The sequence below is a fragment of the Xylaria bambusicola genome (genome assembly GCF_022495145.1).
Source record: "Xylaria bambusicola strain CBS 139988 unplaced genomic scaffold F5B22scaffold_29, whole genome shotgun sequence".
Lineage (NCBI taxonomy): Eukaryota > Fungi > Ascomycota > Sordariomycetes > Xylariales > Xylariaceae > Xylaria > Xylaria bambusicola.
Window position 1 is genome coordinate 76,072 of NW_025953582.1, and position 22,545 is coordinate 98,616.

The 22,545-nt window shown below is 48.1% G+C and overlaps 10 protein-coding genes across 10 annotated transcripts; 4 read left to right on the forward strand and 6 right to left on the reverse strand.

Moving 5' to 3' along the window:
* Positions 1–4: 4 nt before the first annotated feature.
* On the reverse strand, positions 5–1,620 carry F5B22DRAFT_611831 (Nin one binding Zn-ribbon like-domain-containing protein). Its single transcript, XM_047975299.1, has one exon. The coding sequence runs from the start codon at positions 1,440–1,442 to the stop codon at positions 51–53; it is 1,392 nt and encodes a 463-aa protein (XP_047829542.1). The 5' UTR covers positions 1,443–1,620; the 3' UTR covers positions 5–50.
* Positions 1,621–2,451: 831 nt separating this feature from the next.
* F5B22DRAFT_246228 (uncharacterized protein) lies at positions 2,452–4,254 on the forward strand. The gene has a single exon (XM_047969970.1). The coding sequence runs from the start codon at positions 2,607–2,609 to the stop codon at positions 4,098–4,100; it is 1,494 nt and encodes a 497-aa protein (XP_047829543.1). The 5' UTR covers positions 2,452–2,606; the 3' UTR covers positions 4,101–4,254.
* A 1,521-nt stretch (positions 4,255–5,775) lies between these two features.
* Positions 5,776–7,745, forward strand: F5B22DRAFT_656963 (cytochrome P450; the record flags this gene model as incomplete). Its single annotated transcript, XM_047980007.1, has 4 exons — positions 5,776–6,026; positions 6,066–6,202; positions 6,291–6,877; positions 6,931–7,745. 4 exons carry the CDS (start codon positions 5,776–5,778, stop codon positions 7,306–7,308), a joined length of 1,353 nt encoding a protein of 450 aa, XP_047829544.1. The 3' UTR covers positions 7,309–7,745.
* Positions 7,746–9,046, forward strand: F5B22DRAFT_246287 (uncharacterized protein). Its single transcript, XM_047969971.1, has one exon. It carries the CDS (start codon positions 7,884–7,886, stop codon positions 8,859–8,861), a length of 978 nt encoding a protein of 325 aa, XP_047829545.1. The 5' UTR covers positions 7,746–7,883; the 3' UTR covers positions 8,862–9,046.
* Positions 9,047–9,145: 99 nt separating this feature from the next.
* Positions 9,146–10,095, reverse strand: F5B22DRAFT_647803 (uncharacterized protein; the record flags this gene model as incomplete). The annotated part of the gene is made up of 3 exons (XM_047978930.1): positions 9,146–9,655; positions 9,712–9,984; positions 10,051–10,095. 3 exons carry the CDS (start codon positions 10,093–10,095, stop codon positions 9,146–9,148), a joined length of 828 nt encoding a protein of 275 aa, XP_047829546.1.
* Positions 10,096–10,454: 359 nt separating this feature from the next.
* Positions 10,455–10,829, reverse strand: F5B22DRAFT_647804 (uncharacterized protein; the record flags this gene model as incomplete). Its single annotated transcript, XM_047978931.1, has 1 exon — positions 10,455–10,829. The coding sequence occupies one exon, from the start codon at positions 10,827–10,829 to the stop codon at positions 10,455–10,457; it is 375 nt and encodes a 124-aa protein (XP_047829547.1).
* A 956-nt stretch (positions 10,830–11,785) lies between these two features.
* On the reverse strand, positions 11,786–13,067 carry F5B22DRAFT_611859 (uncharacterized protein). The gene has a single exon (XM_047975300.1). It carries the CDS (start codon positions 12,920–12,922, stop codon positions 11,945–11,947), a length of 978 nt encoding a protein of 325 aa, XP_047829548.1. The 5' UTR covers positions 12,923–13,067; the 3' UTR covers positions 11,786–11,944.
* A 263-nt stretch (positions 13,068–13,330) lies between these two features.
* F5B22DRAFT_611860 (uncharacterized protein) lies at positions 13,331–14,993 on the reverse strand. Its single transcript, XM_047975301.1, has 3 exons — positions 14,137–14,993; positions 13,764–14,086; positions 13,331–13,703 (listed from the first exon to the last, which is right to left on the reverse strand). The coding sequence occupies exons 1-2, from the start codon at positions 14,579–14,581 to the stop codon at positions 13,815–13,817; spliced, it is 717 nt and encodes a 238-aa protein (XP_047829549.1). The 5' UTR covers positions 14,582–14,993; the 3' UTR covers positions 13,331–13,703; positions 13,764–13,814.
* A 2-nt stretch (positions 14,994–14,995) lies between these two features.
* On the reverse strand, positions 14,996–18,291 carry F5B22DRAFT_611868 (cysteinyl-tRNA synthetase). The gene is made up of 2 exons (XM_047975302.1): positions 16,393–18,291; positions 14,996–16,338 (listed from the first exon to the last, which is right to left on the reverse strand). Exons 1-2 carry the CDS (start codon positions 17,688–17,690, stop codon positions 15,195–15,197), a joined length of 2,442 nt encoding a protein of 813 aa, XP_047829550.1. The 5' UTR covers positions 17,691–18,291; the 3' UTR covers positions 14,996–15,194.
* A 2,046-nt stretch (positions 18,292–20,337) lies between these two features.
* F5B22DRAFT_656967 (uncharacterized protein) lies at positions 20,338–21,112 on the forward strand (the record flags this gene model as incomplete). Its single annotated transcript, XM_047980008.1, has 2 exons — positions 20,338–20,588; positions 20,667–21,112. Exons 1-2 carry the CDS (start codon positions 20,354–20,356, stop codon positions 21,110–21,112), a joined length of 681 nt encoding a protein of 226 aa, XP_047829551.1. The 5' UTR covers positions 20,338–20,353.
* Between the last annotated feature and the right edge of the window lie 1,433 nt (positions 21,113–22,545).

Genomic DNA, 22,545 nt, shown 5'->3' on the forward strand with positions numbered 1-22,545 from the left:
GATCTATCTTGAACTTTTTTTTTTCTTCTCATTGTCTATATGCTCGTGATCTAAAACCTCTTCCTCGAGTTAATATTCCGGCCCGCGCCGACCTTTATCTTGCCCGGACCAGACTGTCTATTCCCGCTCAAGATACTAGGTAAATAGTCGTCGTCCATGAGATCCCTCTGCTTGGTCCTCCGCTGTTCCGTGCTCTTCCTCTCGTACTCCTTCTGATCCTCAGCAAAAATCAGCTCTCTACCCCAGCCGTTCTTGCCACCTCCCGGCCCTCTCGCCTTCCCGTTCGCCGAGCCGTGCACGGGCTTCGGCACGCTGTATACGTTGCCCCGGTTGTTCCACTGGAAGTTCTTCTTGAGGTAGATGGTGAAGTTGCCCGCTTGGTCTGTGGAGCAGCTCACGCGCGTCAGTGTCGCTTGGCCGCAGCGAGGGCAGAACTGCTTCGATGTGTCCCGCGTGATTTGGAAGCAGCCGTGGCACCGGAGTACCCATGTCTTGACGCGCGTGATCCGCGCCAACCCTGAGGACACGAGGTTGAGGTTTATCCGTAGCAACACGTTTTGCATGGCGTAGTCGGATGTCAGGAGCGCGACTTTTAGGACCCGCTGGACGGGCTGCTCGGGCGATGCTAGTTGGTCTTTGGCTTGGTGTTTTTTGAGGTTCGACGGCGTGATCCAGCCTTCGTCATCATCCTCTTCCTCTTGTTTCCTGGCATCATCTGTTGTTGTGTTCTCTGTAGCGAAATCTATTGTAGGTGTCGCAGACTGTTCTAAGCTTAGCGAGTCGAGTGTTTGAGTAATTGTTTCTTGCGCCACGGTAGGCTCGGCTTGTTCTGTTGATGGGGCGGCAGCATCTGTAGACTCCGACGCCGGTGCCTCTTCTGTTACAGTTCCATCGGTCTTTGCGGAATCTCCTGTGCTTGGCGTCTCTTCTAATATTGTCTCCTCAGAGTCTTCTGTCCTATTCAGTCCCTCTGCCTTTTCCTTTTCCAGCTGTGCAGGAGATTTCCCATTTACGCCCTTCTGACCTGGAGTGTTCCTTAACCGCCAATCACCGCCATTTAGCTCACACTCCAGCTCATAGGCTAGGGCCATGAGGTGGATATCAGGCTTGCTAAGGACTTCAAGGTCGCCGGTGCGGCGGGCAAAGTCAGTGACGAATTTAATACTTGCGGGTCTCGGCGACCGTAGTTTCAGGAAGGGAAGGAGGGTGGTCTCGACACGCGACCGGGTCGCAGCATCACGGATCTCAGACACGACAGATGGAAGGGTGTAGAGCTCGTTTGCCTGGGCAAGCAAGGTGCTCACGGGAGGATCGTTCTTGATGAGAGGGCCGGCATCGAGAATTAAGGCGTGTATAGGTTTAGACGGCGTCGTCTCGGCGGTTGAGGGCTCTGTGCTGTCAGGAGCAGCTGGCGGGTTCTGGACGTCTTCTGTAGTGGCCATTTTGTTCAAGGGATCGCTGTCATGTGTGATTCCTCATATGATTGAACGTGATGATGCCTTAGAGGTGGCACTAGATATCGGCGGTATTGGACGATGGTGGGGTTGTTTCATTCTGAATTTCAAGATTTGGTGGGGTTGATAGAGTGGATGGAAATTTTGGCGGAGAGGCTCGGCAGAATCGATAGTCGACAAGTACTGAGTACTTACCTATCCAAGGAAGGCCTGAGGTTGATATTAGCATGCTCGCATTAGTGGACTACGGCAGTACTAGAGCGCTGCTACGGCACGCTACAGCACGCTATGGCACGCTATGGCCCAATAGTGTGTTCACGCCACCTCCTTTGGGTTAGGCGAGAAAGGTACCCGATACCTCCTGGCCTACCTGGGTTAAGAGTTTTCTGTATTGTCTTTCTCGCAACCAGCCATCAATGTCAGCCTTACATGTGAGCCAAGTTGCGTCCTGGGTATCTGTCTCTCAGCTCATCCATGGAATTGGGTCTTGGGCTTTAGGTACCGACACCGCCATCCACTGATTTCCTCGAAAAACCTGAGCAGGACAATGCATGAAAATCATGAGTCCACACCGGTTGTCACCTTGGCGCCGGAAAATCCTGATTGCAACCCGAGCTGCCTTGCTGGATGTCTTGCTTCACACCACATGTGATTGGCGGCCCGGTACCATGGTTTTACGTGAGATATCCGATCATCGTGGCTTCTCATCACCTCGTGGTTGTCAACGAGCTTTAATAACGCATCTTAATGGGCGTAAAGGCTGGCTGATGCGGATGAGAACATGCGCCACCATGTTACGTGTAAATGACCTCTGTATTAAGGTCAACATTTATCTACCATAAGAGTCGCCGATAATTGGAAGGGAATCGCCGTACCCACACGCGAAAAGACTTGTTTTCAGCTTAGAACTACCTAGCATGAACACGATATGCGCACTAACTAGAGTCACTCTTCTCATATGAACGGAAATGGCTCACGGCAAAAGCAATCATGGAGCTTGTCATATGGCCCCGAGTCTACTTTAGTGCCCAAGTCCACCGCTGGAATGCTGGTGACCCAGTTTGCATGTTTATGTATATAAATATGCGACGATCCTGGTGAGTACTCTATGTGTGATCCAGTTTCTATCTTCACCGCCCACGTTCCCTCGCCATGTTGATCGTTCGGCTTCTTACGACTGCTCTTTGCATGAGCCCGGTCGCATTGGGTCTTGACCTCGACCGCCTCCTTGGCCTTGATGGCTCATCAGACGCATGCCAAACCATCAAATCCTACCTGGGGGTTGGGAAGACAGCATTGAGTCAGTTGGATTTACGGTATATTCGCAGTCGTACCAGTTATTGGAACACGAAACTCAACGCCCACGCTCCGTCTTGCGTTGTCTTTCCTGAGAACGCCGAGGAAGTTTCTTTGGCCTTAAAGGTGATCAAGTCAGCTGACTCAAAGTTCGCAATCAAAACGCAAGGCCACAACACCAATGATGGTTTCTCATCTGTAGAGGATGGCGTTCTGATCGACTTGAGCCATATGACTGGTAAGTCTTACGACGAGGCCACAACTCTCGCGACCTATGAGCCGGGCAGTAGCTGGGGTGAGTTGTATGAATACTATCTACAATTCGGCCGAACGGTTGTCGGTGGGCGCATTCACGATGTTGGAACTGGTCTGGCGCTAGGAGGAGGCATGAGCTATCTATCACCACAGTACGGCATGGCCTGTGACGGTTTTCGAGAGCTCGAGGTTGTCTTGCCCAACGGCGACATCGTTACGGCTTCCAACACGCAGAATCCAGACCTTTTCTTTGGTCTTCGAGGAGGAGGTGGAAACGCCTTTGGCGTCGTGACCAAATACACTGTCCAAAGCCGACCTATTGGCACTTTGTACGCTGGAAATCTGATATACGTCTCAGATCACAGCGATGAAGTTCTCAAAGCAACTCGCGACTTCATCCTCTACAACACAGACCCGAAAGCCGCTGTTCTCATGAACTACAACATCTTGACGACGCCCGATCTTGCTCTCGGGCTTGATCAGGCTGTCGTCATGTTCCTTGTGTACGACGGCAAAGACCCTGGAGACGTATATGCAAACTTCACTGCAATTCCGCACCTCCTGAACACAATGGGGCCCAAGAAATATACCGAAGTGGCCAACCTGCTACTTCCTAAGCTGGCCCAAATCAGTCGAGCAGACAATGTTTTCCGCATCGGCGTACACCGCGCCGACGACGACAGCTACCGGACTACATGGGAGCGGTTCCACCAGTGGTCTCAAGACCACAAAGGCGACTACACATACATTCACCTTGATTACAACCCCGTGCCCAAGAGCTTGACGGACGCAAGCAAGGAACAAGGCGGTAATGCCATGGAGATGCCTGACGGACCGTGGTTTTGGGCCGAGTACACTCTCACCACGCCTCCGCTGATCACCACAGCCAAGTACAACAGAATCCAGGCCAGTTTCAAAGAGATGGTAGACGGGACGCCGAATGCCGAGGGCTTGCCTATGTTCTTGAACGAGGCGCATGCGGACCAGGACGCGCTGAAGTCTTTCTCGAGCTACCCGCGCCTACAAGAGATTAAGGCGAAATACGATCCTGATGGTTTCTTCACTAGGAAGACTGGGGGTTGGTCATTCAGTTAAAGGAGTTGGGTTGGGGTTTCGTTCGTAATGGAGTTGGAGAGTTGGAGATACCACTTTTCGTTTTCGTACATGTTTATGTTCTCGTACATTTTATGACTAGTTTAGCTTTTTTAGATAACTCAATCCGTATATATATATATTCTATCATTGCCATCGGGCACAGGTGTTGCTTATATTATTTTTTGGATCCTGATTTTCTCACTTCTCAGCTACTAGTCACTACACGAACTAGATGCAGTCATGAGCTATCTTGAGATCTAGCTTATTTGACTTATTAATCATTACAATCTCATTAGTTCCTCAAGGCTTCACTTCAACTCAGTGTATGGTATAGTACCAGCGGCTGCGCAGCAAACGACAATAAGCCGTCGTTGTCCATAACCAGCAGCAGTAAAATTAATTACAGGTATTGTCACTGCAAACCCTGCATGCCACATGGCTGCCCTGCATTGGTCGAGGTTGACGTAACCACAGAGACAACGTGAAACCGGGATCCCCCAGCCTTCCGCTGTCATGCACGTCTGGCGCCTGCTTTGCACGCTCTGCACTCATAACGGCCTGAGATCTGGTGGCCACCACCAGCATCTTCCTTGTGATTATACGAATGATTAACTATGTGTGCATGTGGTCCGACCTGACGACTTTGAAAGGAATCGTTCGCCCCTCATTCGCTCAATTTTAGATGAGACATTCCGCAATCCTTGCGAAGAGAAGAGCGTCTTGAAGGTACTTGATGACCACGACGCGAAAGTACTCTGGTCGATGAATGTAGAAGATGTCGAGAAAAGTAAGATAGGAATTAGAAGGCCTAGTGTTGTTTTTTAGACTATATTCTGTACTTCATCCTTCTTGCTAACATGACGATGGGTAAAACATGACCCTACAATGGCAGCGAAGTTCCGACTCGTGGAGAGCTTGCTGTATGAAACGACTTGTGGGATTTTCTATAAGTGATTTCAAGACAGAGGGAAAGTCGACTAAAATGATTACCGAAAGGACGACTAAACTACCTAGTTTATCAATAGTCACGTACTGATATAGAAAGGGGAGGGTCTTTTCAAAACCTTATAACAAGCCTTGGGCTCACAATTAGTTTCAGCTGATAGTGCCCAAGCAGTTCGATCACGTCATTGTAGGCGTGATATTCCTGACTACAGTGCTCGTCTGGCTCTGGCATATAAGTGAACCAAGCTCTTAATCACCAACGTCAACCAGTATTCCTCCTATTAATGAGGGCTAAATAACCTTACTGCTACCATTTCCAGGCTGACGCTGATGGGTTCCGACAGCCTGAAGGCCAAGCATTAAGTGTATACGGAGGTACATCCTACGCAGCTAGCTGTCGTGCATCTAACATGATGTTAAGCAGACCCCACTACTTTACCAACAGTAGATAGTAATATAATATTTGCTGTTATCTTGCCAACATTACCGTTTCCCGCATTTTCAAACATTCTACTATTCTTCAGGTGGACGCGAGTACGTAATTTAGCATTCTCATAGCTTCTAAGCCGAACTATTCTATATCTTTGCTTATCCACCTGCCTTATGCTACCTGTCGAGGTGTTGGGGTCCCTGGGGCCCGTTGCTGCCATAATTATTGCGGTCTTATTCATTGTAAGTTCAATTGACAAGCACATTTCGGAACGCTACTAATTCTCATCAGTATCAAGTTATGCAATCAATTTACAATATCTATTTTCATCCCTTGTCGAATGTACCTGGCCCGTACGCTTGGTCTGCTTCCAGACTACCGTTTGTAGTTTCGCTGCTCAGGGGCACCATCGTTCATGATATTCAAAGGTACCATCACGCATATGGCCCAGTCCTTCGCATCGCCCCAAATGAAGTCACATTCGCGTGCGCAGACGCCTGGTCGGATATTCTACAGTCACGTTCCGAGCAGTTTCTGAAGGACCCTGTATGGTGGGCTTAACAGCCAGGTCACCCAGACTCTCTAATTAGTGCAATAGACACCAAAACTCATGCTCGGATGCGGAAATCCTTAGCACCGGCATTCACTCTACGTGCGCTGAGGGCTCAAGAGCCAATACTACACCAATATGTCAACCTCCTTGTTGACCGATTGACCCAGCGCGCGAGTGAGAACCTCACTAATTACACATAGAGTCGAGATTGACATTGCCCCTTGATTTAACTACATAACCTTCGACATATTTGGCGACCTAGGGTTTGGAGAATATTTCAACTGTCTCCATAACTCCCAATATCACCCGTGGATTTCATTGCTTTTCAACAGCGTCAAAGCGGCTTCATTCGTTGCCGCTGCTCGATTCTACCCTTTCGTTGAGTTCATCCTTCTGAAGCTCATTCCACCATCATTGAGAAAGATGCAAAAGGACCACTATCAGAAAATAGTAGACAAGATAGAGCAACGCCTCAATTTTGAGTTGGAGAGACCGGATATCATGTCTTATGTTATCGCAGAGGATGGCAAGAAAGGGTTCTCCAGAGACGAAATCAATGCAACGTTCATGACGCTCACGACAGCTGGGAGTGAAACGACGGCTACTGTACTTGGTGCGACGCTGAATTATCTCGTGTCTGACCCCGAGAAGCTTAAAATGTTATCGGATGAGGTCCGGCAACGATTTGCCGCATTCGAAGATATTACGCTTGGTGCCCTTCCGTCTTTACCTTACCTCAATTCTGTGATCAACGAGGGCCTGAGGCTCTGTCCGCCAATTCCTTGGATACTTCCAAGAAAAGTTCCACATCCTGGAGCAATGGTCTGCGGGACATGGCTACCTGGTGGAGTATGTCATCGACGCTGTGATCTAATTATCCTCTTACTAACTATATCTCCTAGACCCCTGTATCAATTCAAGCCTATACTTTGAACCGAGATCCTAAATGTTTCTACGCTGCCACATCGTTTCTTCCCGAGCGCTGGTTGCCTGAGGAGACCTCAAATCCGACTTCGCTCTTCTACAAAGACCAACGAGATGCATTTCAACCCTTCAGCGTTGGGCCGCGGTCGTGCCTCGGCCAGCATCTTGCTCGGGCAGAGCTACGTCTCGTGCTGGCAAAATTGATCTACAAGTTCGACTTTACTGCAGTCAAAGACAAGGTGGTAAAGTGGGAGCAGCTGCGGACTTTCTTGCTGGTAGAGAAAAAGCCTATCATGGTCAATATGGGATTAAGGAGGAGGGTCATAGGGAGTGTCCCGGAGTGGATAGAAGGCTAGTCACGCAAGATGTCGTAATGTTGCCTAATTCCTCTCATATGCAAGAAGTCTGTCGATATACTGTATATGAACTTTGATCGCACCCCTTAAGTAAAGAATGTCACTGTTGCGGCGAGCGGGCAAGACACGAGCAAATCAAACCCTCCAGTAAAGTTTGCCATTGAGCTATCAACATCACTTGGTTCGTTCAGACCATCTAGGATTTGGACCCCAGTGGAACCCCAAACCAACAATCCTCTATCTGCAGTGGACGCTGCAGCCAACTGAGAATCAAGCCAGCTAGACCCGGGGCAATCCATGTCTTGTTAGTTATGCCTGCATGTACGATACTAACAACCGTCATTCATGCCAAAGTGCCAACATGCGCTCTTTCCGTCGCAAAATCTGTACGGTACAGGTAAAGGCATGTGCCGTGAGCTTTCATATAATACAAGTGGGCAAAAGTAAATGTAGTATGAGCATTTAGGCATTCATTCTTAGGATATCTTTGTGTCTACCTCTGATTTGGCCTTCCTACACATTCTCCTATTTTATATTTCTGTAATTTATGCTTCTGGCTGTCACTGTATCGCATCATGAGCACGTGGTCACAGTTCTTCCCCCCTAAGCCTAACTTCAGTGAGATTCCACCTCAAGATGGCAAAGTGTTTATCGTAACAGGTGGTGCTTCCGGGATCGGTTTCGAGCTCTCCAAGGCACTCTACCTCAAAGCCGGGCGTGTGTATATCGCCGGCCGCTCCGGGCCTAAAGCCCGAGCGGCAATCAAGGAGATTGAGGATTCCACGCCTGACAAGACGGCGGCCGGAAGGCTTGAATTTCTTCCCCTCGAGCTTGATGACTTAGCAAGTATCAAAGCATCTGTTGACGAGTTTAAATCCAAAGAGACGAAGTTACATGTGCTCTGGAATAACGCCGGAGTGTCGCGACCACCTGTCGGCAGTAAATCGAAGCAGGGGATAGAGCTGCAACTTGCAACCAACTGCCTTGGTCCATTCCTCTTCACTCAGCTTCTTATCCCTATGATGCAAGCCACGGCATTGACCCAAGCCTCTGAGTCAGACCGCCGTTTCGGCTCTGTACGTGTGGTCTGGACTAGTAGTCAATCCGTTGAACTCTCGGCACCGACAGGCGGCATCACCATGTCAGAACTCCATGACCCTCCCGCGGACGCTACAAGGCTATATAACACTTCGAAAGCTGGCAACATATTTCTGGCATCAGAGCTCGCTCGAAGACATGGAATTGCTAGTGTCTCGACGAACCCAGGTGCTTCATCGACGAATCTCTTTCGCCACACTCCCTATGTCTACCTCATAGGTTGGGCAATTCTTCATGACCCTAAGATGGCTGCTTTGACACAGATATTTGCTGGGCTCTCTCAAGACATCAGCGAGGCGGATTTGAAGGGCGCTTACATCATACCATGGGGTAGGGTTTCGGCAAACTTGCGAGATGATCTACGCGAGGCTATGAAGCTTCCAGAAGAAGGGGGGTCGGGTAGAGCGAGTGAGTTTTGGGGTTTCTGCGAGGAGACAACTTCAAAGTTTCTTTGATATTGCAATAGTGCTTATGTATGGAAGCATGTCGTTGAGGCAGAGTAGAAATAAAAAAAAAATTGATTAGCTATCTCTATTAGGAACTTCCAGCCCTCATCGGATAACATGTAATTTCTGTATATTTAACCAAACCCTACCTTTAATCAAGCTTGAAGTCAGTAACTGACATAAGTCTTTCTGTAATATTTAGTACATGTGAGACTCTAAGGGTAATCCTTATGTTATTCTAGTAGACTGTTTTAGTACAATTACAAAGTATATCGATGACCCTCTTAACTAGGTCATTTTAGATATTTCAAAAGCTGCGAGAAGTCTATTACTCCGTATCGGTTCAGAGCAAAAGACACCCCGGAAATCAATACTGCCCACATCCCCCAACCAACGCGGAGCATTTTGGCAAAGCCCTTGTTCATCGTTTCTCGGTCATTCACATGGGGATAGATGAGATCATTTCCCTGCCCATCTTGAGGGATCGGGACTCCCAAGAATTCACAAAGTACTGGATATCCGTCTTTGGGGTTAAAGATGAGAAGCTTTTCTTTGGGCACAACTCGCCTGACCCATGCGTTATGAGCGTGGTACAATCCCACGTCGTCTCTAGACGCCCATAGGCCGACCCCAAACACACGTTGGGTTCGAGCTTGGATAGCGCGAAAGATTGGCTGCAGGTTGAACGACACGGCGGGAAAGAGCAATGTTGGTAACAAAAACTTCCATTTAATCCCCTGGCCGATGCTCTCGTTTACAGACTCCCGCCAAAGCTGTGCCGAAGAGCGCTCGCAGTGAACGAACTGTTGCGCGGTTAGTACCATCTGAGCATAGGGGATTGCCTACCCATGAAGCTTACCTTAGCATCAGGATACATCTCGACCAAGTCCTCCACGAAGAGCGAGGAGGGATAATCAGTACACGAGTTGAATCCTTGGTCAGCAAAGATCTGATGTAATATTGTCTGTCGCTCCCGTTTGTCCTGCGCATACATTGCAGCTCGCCATCGCCTGCTCAACGTCCAGGGGAAGCTGTCGTTCGCGAAGTCGCCGCGAAAGTGAGAGCATGGTGCGAATCCGAGGGCATGGAAGGCCACTTGTAAGGACGTTGTGCCGGTTCTGGGGAGGCCGGTCTGAAGAAATCAATTGAGCGACTTGACCAAAGTATGGGAATAATCCTTTGAACAGATTTTACTCACCCCAATGACTATTGGGCCTTTGTATTTAGATCGTTGCTCCACCATTGTTGTGCGTGAGTTGTTGTTGTTACACAGTGACGGATTGCGCAATTTGTTGCTTGGATTGCAACATCGGGTGGCATACATCGAAAGCTGTTAAATAAGCCGTAAATTTCTTGAATGTAATCGCGGAGTGTATTAAAACCCCGAAGTCCGGGACACTTTCAATCTCGGCCGACGGTGTTATCATACGACAGGAGCCACTTTGAGTTTAATTCCTAGGGTTAGTAACTATAATGGTCACAATCACCGCAACGCAGGGCACCGGGGTGGAGTGGTCTTGACTCGATTTCCTACCTAGTAGCCCGCGTTCGGCCGAATGGGTCTTCAGTTATCAGCGTCCGAAGGCTAACCATTCTTATACATTAGCGCCGTATGTATACTGGTAGGAGAAAAGTCGGAACCAGCTCGCCGACCGCTCCCACCGGTGTGAGCCAGGTGTGGCTGTTGACGCTCAATTGCCGCATCACGTTGAGGGCCGCCGCCTCGGTCACTCCGTACCTGTTGAAAAGACTCCGGCCCGGCACCCACTTGCGGGTGTCCTCCTCGGTCACGGCCACTTCCCCTAGCACCAGGGTCTGGAGCATGACGACGTTGGCAGTACCAAGAGCGCTCGCGACTGACGGGGTGAGAAACGCCCAGTTAGCCTGCGGCCGCTGCACCTCGCCAGCGAGGTCACTGGTCCGTCCGTCTTCGGATGCGATGCAGACATAGGCGCCGATACTCAAGGCCGCGAGCATCTTCGTCATGCACGCGTCAAACGAGTACGAGGCAAACTTAGAGTGCCGTTTTTGGGAAACTAGTAATGCAACAATTTAGGTCGTAACAAATGAGAGCGCATTGAATGTCAAAGATCACTCCTTTAGTATGAGCATGATTCGGGACTTTATACTAGGTAGGTAATTAGCATTCTACGCCACGTAGCATGCTGACAGTATTATGAAATCTTTCGTCGATGTCACATGCAGACGAGGACAGTACCAGGCTACGACTTAAGGTGGCTACCCCTTTTAGCCCTATCGCGATTGTCGTGAAGATTATCGCGAGGATTACTATAAGGAGTATGGGCGGAGTTCTGCACGTTGTGATACGGCCGAGTTGCTGAGACGGGATAGGAAGACAGGAGGACGTGCGGTTGTAGGTGATGAAATGCAAAAGTCAACGCTAATGCCACTTTGGCACTATCGCAATATTTCAGCAGTAGGGGCTCTAGATCCGGATGCCATGACCTCCTGTCTTGGAGGCTTCCATACCAACACTTCAACATTTGTATGTAAACTGCCAATCAGATATGCTAGATACAGGCGAAATGGCAATAAATGAGACTATACGGATATTCAATTTCTTTCTACCCTTTGGTCTTAGATCTTACAAACGGCACCTTGGATATCCTTAACCCTGTCTAGTCTTCCCCTGACATTCCCTAAGCTCTTATAATCCTCTTTGGAAAGCCCCCGTCGCGCCTCAGCGGCTCTCTTAAAGCCCACGCGTCCAACGCCAGTGCCAAGTAGATAACTAAATACGGCAGTAAACGCATTTTCTGGATTCCGAACAACATCGTAAACCGCAATTCCGGCATCACCAATCGCTCCAAGCACGGAATGGTGTCACGCGCGTTCGATATTCAGAGTACTACCCAAACAGTGCTATACGTAAGAATGGTTAAATGCTTCCAGTAGGCACTTTCGATATCGTAGGGTTAGATAGTAGACAATGACTATCTCATAACCGCATCTGATACACAACGTTTAACAATAAACAAGAAGAACCTCCTGTGTGTGAAATTCTGATTCATCAACGATTTCGAACCCGGGTTGATCCGACAAAGGTATGTATGAATTTGCCTATCTCTCGCTTACACGGGCTCATCTCCAGAAGACGAGTTTTCTTCTCGGAGCTTTCTATTTTCCTCCGCTAACATCTCGTCAAACATCAGGTCTATCTCAATACTCCTCATTATACTGCTATCATCTGGATTTATGAAGAATAGGTTTTCTCTCCCACAGGGGTAAAAGTACTCTTCCGAAACCTTATGCCATGTTTTCATGCCATCAAGACAAACTATATAAATCTCCTTCACATTGACAAACTCTTTGAGTTTTAGCATCTGCCAGGCATCACGTTCGACGGAAATTGCACGCTCCATCTTCAGCCGCTGGATAAGTGATGCGACTGTCTTGAATGGTTCAAGACTACATCTCCCGATCGAAACCACATCGACCGCAAAATTAAGCCAGATATAACGACGCCCAATAGTATCTGCGTCAGGGACCTCAGAAAATGCTTGTTCGTACAGGCCTTGGTAACGAGCTTCACGACAGGTTTGTAGTATCGCAGGAGTGGGCGTTGAGGAGACCATATTTGTGGTGAGCCGACCCCAAACTTTGCCTCTTGCCGGCTGTGCTCTGTTGCATAAAACGCGGACGTCAACAGCACGGGAATGAATGGTCATGGCCCATATCTGAGCACGTAGTTCTGTTGGAAGACGAGGGAATGGAGTGAAAGTGGGCATTATGTCCTCACCACTAGCTCTGATTGCTGGCAGTATGCGAAGTTGCCTGTCCGCGCGCGGCGTGTATGGGTGGGTAGTGAGATGCAATATCTTAGGAGGGCTCAAGTTCGATAGGCTGTTGAGTAACGGTGATATGGTAGTAGGAAGATTGCGTCTCGACGAGCATTTAGAATCGAAACGTTCGGCTTGGGACGTCCACGATGTTGGTTGCTGTGAGGATTTTGCGCATATGAAGGATTCAGGAGGTTGGCTTGGCACGAAGCGGCGCAGGTCGCAGAATGATCTTTCGATATTAGATATACAATAACATCTGCGGCCCATTTGGGGATAAGATAACCAACACAATAATCACACAGTGTAGCTTGGAATTTGGAGCGATTTGTATCTGTTGGTCTCAATCCGGGAATGAATCAAGAGGCACCCAGCCTGTCAGAACTTAGGTAGAATTAGAGTTGACGGCCATTACTATCTTATGAGGGAGAGCTAAACTATAAGCGTAAACCATAGGGAACAAGTCATCAGCTAAGTCGGTCACAGATGTATATACTCAATGATCTAGCTCGCAAGGAATATCAACTGGCCCCCGATGGGACTGGCTGGCCTGCCATGCCCCTGCAACGTGCCGCACCACTACAGTACCGGTCACTGGTATCACATGATGGGCTACTGGTAGGTAATAGCTGTTAGCTACACTGTTATAATGGCTCATAGAGACGTTGTGCTGCGACGAACGCACAATTACATGATTCCCACTCTCCTTCAACATCTCAGAGACTTTTCACATGTAAATGCTTCACAGCTCTGTCCCCATCTCTACCTACCACCAGCTCAATGAAAGTTGTAGGCAACTAGTTGTGTCTATGTGGCATGTCTAGTTCACAATTAAATGAAATCGAGAGAAATAGTGCGGATATCTTTACTGGTATGGAAATTACACGTTCTTTTCACAACTTAACACTAGAAACATTTTTGAATATCCTATCAGTCTCATTCTTGGGCTGCATTGATGATCACGGAGATGTTGAAGCCCTGGAACAACCTCATCAACTATTGCAACAGATAATATTTCAGACTCATCCACACATCTGCAACTTTCACTTCTCTAAGCATTTATTAGGTACGTTTTATCTTACAGCTACATAATTATGTACGAGATACTCACTATGAGGAGGGAAACCCATAGTCACATCGGTATTTCTTGATCCTCATTAATCTACTTCCTTCGTCGCCATTGTAAGACACTGAAGTAAATAATGGCTCCAATCCCAGTAAACATGGAGAGCCAAACTAGAAGGACCTTAAGTAAGACTTTGGTGGCGTATTTATCCGCTGCTTTGGCATCATTGGCTCGAGGAAATGGTTCATCAGGCACTGGCACCCCCAAGAATTTGCACAGAGGTTCCCAGCCATCGCTGAGGTCCATTTCCAACAGCTGATCTCTCGGAACTAGAGATCTGACCTTGTTTTCGTGGGCTTCAAGAATATCTGGCAAAGTTGTGAGCAAAATTACCGAATAAGCTGGAAGGGACACTTACGAGGACCGCCATTTTTGATCAAATCCGTTGGAGTGGCATTCGGGTCTTCCAGACCTGCAAGCCGCAGAGTCGATCGGCTGTAGACCTGTGCAAATGTAGCGAGGTGCCTCCATCCAGGAATCGGGGCGAGAATAGCTCCCAGCCATGATGGAGTTGTGCGACTAGTCACAGCCGAGATACTGTTCCACCATCGGGTCGCATCCCTCTTGACCAAGACGACTTTCGCATCCGGATACAGCTCGACCATCTCTGGAATGAAGTCAGCAGGTGGTAAGTCTGCAGTCGCCACGAAACCTGCGGTGGCTTTGCGGACAAGCTTCAATGTCTCCTCCTTGTTGCCCGCCTCTCTAGCTTCATAGGCTTTGATCCATGTCAGACAGTAATCTGAGTCGATTAGTACCAGGCGTACGAACGAATGAATTGGGAGCGAGCTACTTGCCATCATCGCGAGTTAGGATCTACGTGCCGCCGTGTAGAACCGGGCCGTCGAGGAGCTTGGCCAAGGCAAGGGACATAGACACCGTCCCCGTTCGCGAGTAGCCCGCCGAAATAACCTGCACCTTCCGCGAAGGATCGGTAGGAATAGATGCCACCCCTCCCATTGAATCAGCTGATCGAGCTTACGGTGCGCGAGTTTAGTTGAAGAGGGATTGCAATTTTATCGAGAGGGATGACTGGGTCTGCTGGTAGTGTTATAAGTCCCAGCGAAGAGCTTGTGGCCGCCCGCGCGTGCAGCCAACAGACAATATACAGCCCGAAATAGTACAAGTGTTAGGTTTATACTAACAGCTCTAAACATCTAACCAATCAGTGGAACTACAGTTTCGCATCATCAATTACATAGTTTCAAACCTAACTCCAAAGTTGATAGCGGTTGCTAGGGTTTATTAGAATAGATGTATATAATGTGAATCTCTCGGGAGTTGCCGAGTTCTAATGCGCTTTCCACCCGGACGGTGGGATTGAGATATTCAACCACGTGAATAAAGAATGGTAGGTAATTGAAAATTATCATTCAAGCGGATCTTGCCATTATTCTGACATTCGTTGTATGCTATCTATTGCGTCGCGAGCCATTCCTCATGCCTCTTCTTCTGCTTCTCCCAATCCTTAACAAGCTTCTTGCGCCTGTTCTTGGGCACCGTATTCCCCGCTGCATCCACGGTCGGGATTCCGTTTTCATCCCATTCCAAGTACTCCGACGTCCTGAACATCAGCAGAGGGTCAAGTTTGGCGCGCTCGTGGAGTTCCTTCGCCTTCTCAGCCTCCCTGGCCTCCTGCTCAAGCTTGGCCTTGGCTTTCGCAGCGCTGGCTGACTCTCGCTCCGCACGAGCCTCTATGAGCAACTTATCGAGGGGCCTTATCAAAGCAGGCTGAGGACTGTTACGGTCCTCGAGATATATCCCTAGCTTCCAGAGGTGTACATCGCGAAGCTGGTCGCACAAGGTGAGAAGGTCTTTGGCTGATGCTTCTTGGGCCGCGAGGGCCTTGACGTCGGTGCGGAATTGCTGCAATACTTGGTCGTATGGTATTGAGGCCGCAGCCACTGGTGTTGACGCCGTAGCCATAGTTCCGTCGGCGAGCCTTGCTAGGGATATGTGATCAACAGAGTTGGAACAAGCCAAGGTTCGAACCTTGTCGCGCAATTCAGATGTAGGGTAGACATAGGGTTTTGCTGCTTCGGGAATATCAAGGCCCGACCATCCTATGCGGTCAGAGTCGCTGAGGTCACCCTCGGGATCCAACCCAAATATAGTGACAATGCGTGTTACCCATCGAGCGATCAAGATGACTGTCTGGTCTGAAATCGATTCTGCAGAGTTAGACTCAGTAATGAGATCAGATAGAATCCTCATGACAACTGAAGTGTTGAAGGAGTCGCAAAGAGCAGCATCGATATCTTCCTTCGCCTTATCAAAGGTGATTAATAACTGTTGGTCTACGATTCCAGGCTTTTTTGTTGTCATAGTCTCGGAACTTGAATGTTTCCAGAGATCCAAGCTCTTTAGAAAGAAGTTATTGAGCTTGCCTTCCCAGCCGACTACAGCCTTCATCAGCTCATCTGTCACCTCGATGCCATCTTGCCAAGGCATAAGTAAGAAGCAAATCCGGAGAGAACGTGCACTCCACTCCTTTCCAGAGAGAATATCTCTTATGGTCGTATAGTTCTTGAGGCTCTTGCTCATCTTGAGGCCTCGGATCCTATAATACCTGTTAGCGCGTCTACGTGGTGGTATCGCATCTGAAGCCTTTTACCTCAATTGCCCCATGTGGATAAAGTAATTTGTCCACTGAACCTGGCAGCCCGGGGTCGACCAGTAAGCTTCCGATTGCGCGAGTTCATTGTCGTGATGCGGGAATCGAAGATCAACACCGCCAGAATGAATATCTATATTCTTGCCGATGACTTCAGAGGCCATTGCGGAGCATTCAATATGCCACCCTGGACGCCCAGGGCCCCAGGGACTTGGCCATGCTGGCTCGCCCGGTTTGCTAGCTTTCCACAATGCAAAATGACCCTCGCTCCGCTTTGATGATGTCTCATTGGAAAGTGAGCCTTCGCCGTCAGTTTGAAGAGCACGATTGTTTTTGTTCCACGGTTCTAGCCGGGCATAGCTGTGCCCAGCCTTCTCAAACGCGTCGATATCGAAATACACTGAGCCATCAGTGGTAGCGTAGCCAAAACCGTTCGCAACAATTCCCTCAACGAAGCGCACAATCGGGTGAACATACTCGGTCACCCGAGTTAGCTGGTCTGGAGGCAGGACATTAAGTGCATTCATATCCTCGAAGAAGCGCCGTTCAAACTTTTGGGACAATCTCAAGTACAGCTCGTGGTCATTGGAGTCTACCTCTGCCCCTTGCAAGGCATCGAGATATGGAAGAAAGATATCCTCAGCCTTGGTTAGGAATTCAGACAGCTTGCCTGGGGTTTGAAGCGCCTCAGCAGCCGACTGCGCCGTTCCGATGTGTGCTCTCAACAGCAGATTGGCGACAGTGACAGTTTGAGCTAGTTCTATTGCCGTAGCGTCGGCCAGAGGTAGAGGCTCAACTATTTCCCTATACACCTTTTTCACTACCTCGGAAAAAATTTCTGAACTCGTATCTGGCGATAGGCACGGAAGGTGATTGTCAATATAGTGTTTGAATGCGGCTTTGGCTTCTGCCAAAATCAAGTCGTTCACCGAATCGTCCTCAGTAGCATGCTCATCCTTGAAGCGAGCGAGCAGATGTTGCCGCCGGCCTCGTAGGATGATCTTGTCGTCGATATCGGTCGTATTCATGACGAACTTCACATGGAAGCCAAAGTAGTCACTCATAATGCGACGTATGATGTCGGTCGAGACGTAATTTTTCGCATGTCCCAAGTGGGCGTCATCGTAGACTGTCGGGCCACATGCGTACCACGTCACTAGCTTCCCATTCGGATCGACTGGGACGAAGTCATCCTTAGTTCTTGTCAGGCTGTTGAATATCTTCAGTCGGGGCAGCCGGATGTCAGGTCGAGCTTGGGGAGCGACCCATGGTGGCTGTTTGCGCCCGTCGGGAGCCATGATATATGCACTCAGCAATCTGAATTGAGATTATTATGTCCGAGAGTATTTGTTTGGAACAGAAGCGCTGTTGGTAATGAAAAAGAGATGGCTCGACCTAGCAGTGTCACAGCACTACTGTTGCCCATTCCCATTTACTTAACCTGTTGGTTCTGGCGATGTGATGCAGTAATGACTCACCCAAGACACCGCCCTCCCTTGCCGGTCTCGGCAAGGCTTCTATTCGGGGTGCGAGGGACAGCAGCCATTCTATTGAGCAGCTTCCCGCAAGTCGGATTTTCGTATATAATATGGCAGGTTCTCGAGATGCAAATAAGTTCAATAGACGACGCATAAGACGCTAAGTCCATGTGATTGTGAAGCACGAATTGAAGTGGTGTTGTTACGACATTCTAGTCTGGTGCAGTGGACCTGCCGGGACATGGGTTATGGCCTTGTGAGACTGCTTGGGACAGGCTGGAGAGTTCCTCGTTTCTCCTTATGTCCATCTCTCTGCAGATATATATTGTATTGTGAAAGTGGAGGTTTTCGTCTTCAGCTCTCATGAAAATGCGCTGTTGGGATACGAAACGCGCGCGCGCAAACATGCTGTAGATAGTGCCAAGAAAGAGGCGGTGCAAAGTGTTAAGCCACTTTGTGGTCTCGGAGTCTCGGAGTAGGAAAGGCATATTTGATCCCGTGAATATGGCTCTATTACTGACTGCCTTCACTTACGAGACAATATGATGAATCCTCTTCCATTTCACTTTCAAGTGTGCTTCATTCATTCATTCAATTTACCCTAACCATTTATTTATAAGACTCTGACATGCAGAACATGGTTTGCCTTGATGACCGAGAGTCTCCCTAGACTATTATTATTAGTTCCAGTCAACCAATCGAACAGAAAGAAAGTGCACGTAGGAGCAGTCTATGGATAGATAAATATTGCAACAAAAACCATGATTTAATATATGCCTAGATCCCTGTATACACGGATCAGTAGCTGCAAGATCTAGTGCTCTTGATCTTAGCCCCTTTTTTTCCTCTAGAACCTGTTCATGAGAGTTTTGAATTTAGACCTGCAACCAAATGTGTACGTCGCTCGCAAATGTTAAATTTTATCATTTCTAGAGAAGTGATCTTGCTTTAGAGACTGCCCTCTTCATTTTCCCTTTTCAGCTAGTATTCTTAATCATAGCTTACTACGCTTTTTCCCCCTTCCCCTGAGGCTTTAAAACGCCACATAATTTCAACGTAGCCCAGCCTAGAAGTGCTTAGTAGAAGATTCAAAACGACGATAGGGCTGGTGAGAATCAGTCTAGTAAGCCTTTCGCTTTATCCGGTGTCTTCAGTGTTTATGGCCATTACGACCAGGTTTATTAGACTTATAGGGCCACTAGTATTCTGTGCAGGTAGGTAAGCCGTTGGTGCTGTTCACAGAGATAAACTTTTGTTCAGTATGATCTTCTACTTACAATTACTACTCATGCCGCTTTCCGAACCACCTATCGCCCGCGCAGATGAACCTTTAATATATTGTTCCGCCCATACTTCAATGATCCTAGTTCGAAGAAAGCACGTGCATAATTATGGCGTAAGTCAAGATACATGGCCAGATTTTATGTTATGCACTTGGATCAGCGCCATGCAATAATCCGATCGTCAACCCTCACCCATTAAGTTGGGTCCGATACCTACTACGTACGGATAGTCTCTACACTGAAAAGTCACTCCTCGCACAATGTACTGTAGAATGTGAACATAATCATTTATGATGTCAACACGGTGACACTCACGGTGAGCCTACATAGGAAGAGATCGCCATGAGGGATGATCTGTAGAGTCTAGAATGCGATATTAATCCCAAAACTCAGCATGGACCTGAAAACTAGCCGCGCTAGATGTAAAGAGATCGTTTCAACGAAGGATCATCGATCGAGTGCGTAACCCACAAGGTGCGGACAAGCAAGAGTCATTGATATACTGACCGGCGGATTCTAAAAAGATGATCTTGTGGATACTGCATCTTAAAATCTCCGTAATGGGTAGAAGTCTCCTTTAGTACTGTTAATTTCCCGGATTGAAACCATACAAGAGGCACATATGACAGCGGAAAAAGGGTCACAAGTGTGCAATGATAGAAACCGGAAGCGGAGCAAAGAGAAAAGGGACATAAGTAACTAATAAACTTAGTTTATTTAAGTTGTATTTAGCGGATGACTATATCAACGAATAAGAATGTTGGCTAAACTTTGCACCACTGCCTCGCCATCAAGGCTATGACGTAGGGTGCACCAGAACAGCAGTCCTACGAGGCGGTATCTACTTTCAGCTGAAGACTAAAGCTGTTAAGCATCTCAAGCGGCTAGTCTAGCATTTAGTGGGTTGCCAAAGATGAGGATCGCCGTCGATCAAGAACGGCACCAGTCGGCTGGGTCCTCTTAGCTTCTTCACGGCATTCTACGCATCTAGCGTCAACGTGGGAGTTCTATATTCTCGACAGGAGATATCGCACCCTGGGCCTCTGGTAGCAGCGAGAGCGTGTATAAAATGTCGTGAGTCCAGCCAATTTGATGAGCCGGTTTTCTTTACCTTCATCTCTCACACACGACGTTCTTTGCAAGTCTTATACCTTATACCTTAATTTTTAACACTCAACTTGAATTCTAAAATCATTCAAAATGAAGGCCGCTTTCTTCACCATCGCCGCGTTCGTCGCCACAGCTTTCGCCGCACCTGCTGGTGTTTCTGATGCTGTCAAGACCGTTGACGACATCGTTTCTACCGACCTCGGCGTCAAGCAAATCACCGATAGCTTGAGTGCTGGTTCCAAGAGCAGCATCACTGACTCTGGAGATGTCGTCCAGGCTCTTGAGGGCCTCTTCAGTGGTATCCAGACCAACACTGGTGCTTTAAGTAAGTTCCCGATTACCCTACATTACTTCTTGTAGCACGGTGGCCAAGTTTCATAGACTAATTCCTCTTCTATCGTAGACTCCACCGTTGCCAGCTTCCAGAAGGGCAAGATCTCTAAGAAAGAGGCTCAGACCTCTGCTCTTGGAGAAGTTGAGAACATGAAATTCAAGCTCTCCGAGATTGTCACCGACCTCACCGGTGCCGCCGGTCTCGTTGTTGCCAAGGGTGACGTCGACAAGGTCCTCAACCTTGTCGTCGCTCTGTTGGCTGAGGTCTTAGCCACCGTTAAGGCTCTTGTCACTATCCTTGGCATTACCCCTCAACTCACCGTCGCTCTCAAGGCCGTTTTCGGTATCGTCGCCAACCTTCTTGTTCTGTTGATCGGCCTCCTTGCTGGTCTTCTCCCCGGCCTTGTCGCTGCCCTGAGCCCCCTCTTGGCTGCTCTCGGCAACGGTCTTCTCGCCCCTCTCCTAACCCCCATTGTTGCCCTTCTTGCTGCTTTGGCCGGACCTGGCCTCGCTTAATTGGGAGCGGTGAAAATGAACATAAAAAACCAATCTATCAGTCGGAAAAGGTGCTTTAAGGAGAGTGGATTGGCTTTAGCTGAAGCACGATAATGTTTGATATCATAATACCTTGGCGTATGGTCTAGAATTTCATGTAGTAATTAAAGATCAGACGTTCAATTCTATGAGTTTTCTCTATTTAGATATGCTCTGCCAGATACTCAAGTACTGCACCCTGCGTCAAATGTCTCCTGCTGTATTGCTGTTATTCAAAATAGAGACCTCTGGCGTGTAATCTTGAAAATTACTTGCTGCATGACCTATCCAGGCGAGGCGATCTGACAAAAAACTGTCACCCCCATAATAATTATACCACCTATGAAGTGTGACAGTTTTTTATCAGACCGCCTCGCCAGGGATAACCCACCTTACTGTATGTAGACTACTTAGAGTAACTATGGCCCTGTTAGTACATAAATTACCTCCCGATGTGGAGATATCTTAGCTTATGCCCTAGTACCTAGCCCATCTACGATTCCTCCTACTTGATCCACTGGCTAGCATGGCTGGTGCATACCGTTACTTATAATGCTTTAGTCTCGACTCCTTTCCGTTCTAGGTTCGTCGATCCGTACTGTAAATCATGTCTTAACCGGGCCCTTTGATTTGAATGCTCAATAAGGTTCTCGATGCCGGGCCACGCTGTTGATCTAGACGATCTCCATCTCAGCGTTTGCCAGAACACACTAAAATAGGTACCACGACTCTGATTATGGGGTTCATCAACTCCAGGATGACTCGAGGTGCCGGAAAATTGGTAGTACTAACAACGTCATATCATGACTCGTATTCAAACCTCCGTTTATGATATCTTCTTGTTGTCTTGGTATATTGTCTACAGGTTATAATGCTCGGCTGCTGCCTTGACAAGAGAAGTCCGTCGGCCAACAAAAGACATTACGCAATACTGAGAATGATGTGAAATGTTGATTGTGCCGCTGTCGAGGAAGTCAACTTGAGAATTTGGGCCGGAGTGGACGAATAGGGGCCTGACAGGGTCTTGTACGGATGGAAGTCGTAGCTTTCGCAGGTGATGATTTCGAGTCTACGGCGTAGAGGCTTTCTAATGTCTGCTGGGGGATGAAGCAAGACTAAACCAATATTATCAATGGTTAACAATTCGTAAGTGGTATAAATCTCTCTTGAGGGTGGCGGAATCGCTACACCGGGACTTGACTTCCAGCCTTTTCCATAGGATGTGAAGCCGCCTCGAACACTACGCGCATTTAGTCCTTTTTTCTTGTGAAACTCAAAGGAGGGGAAAAAAAAAAAAAAAAAAAAAAAAAAAAAAAAAAGAAAAATTTTTTTAGGAAGACAAAAGATTGTTAAAGTATTTTTTGGAAGTGGAGGAAAATTTCATTTGCACCGGGTAAATTAAATTGGGGTTTTGT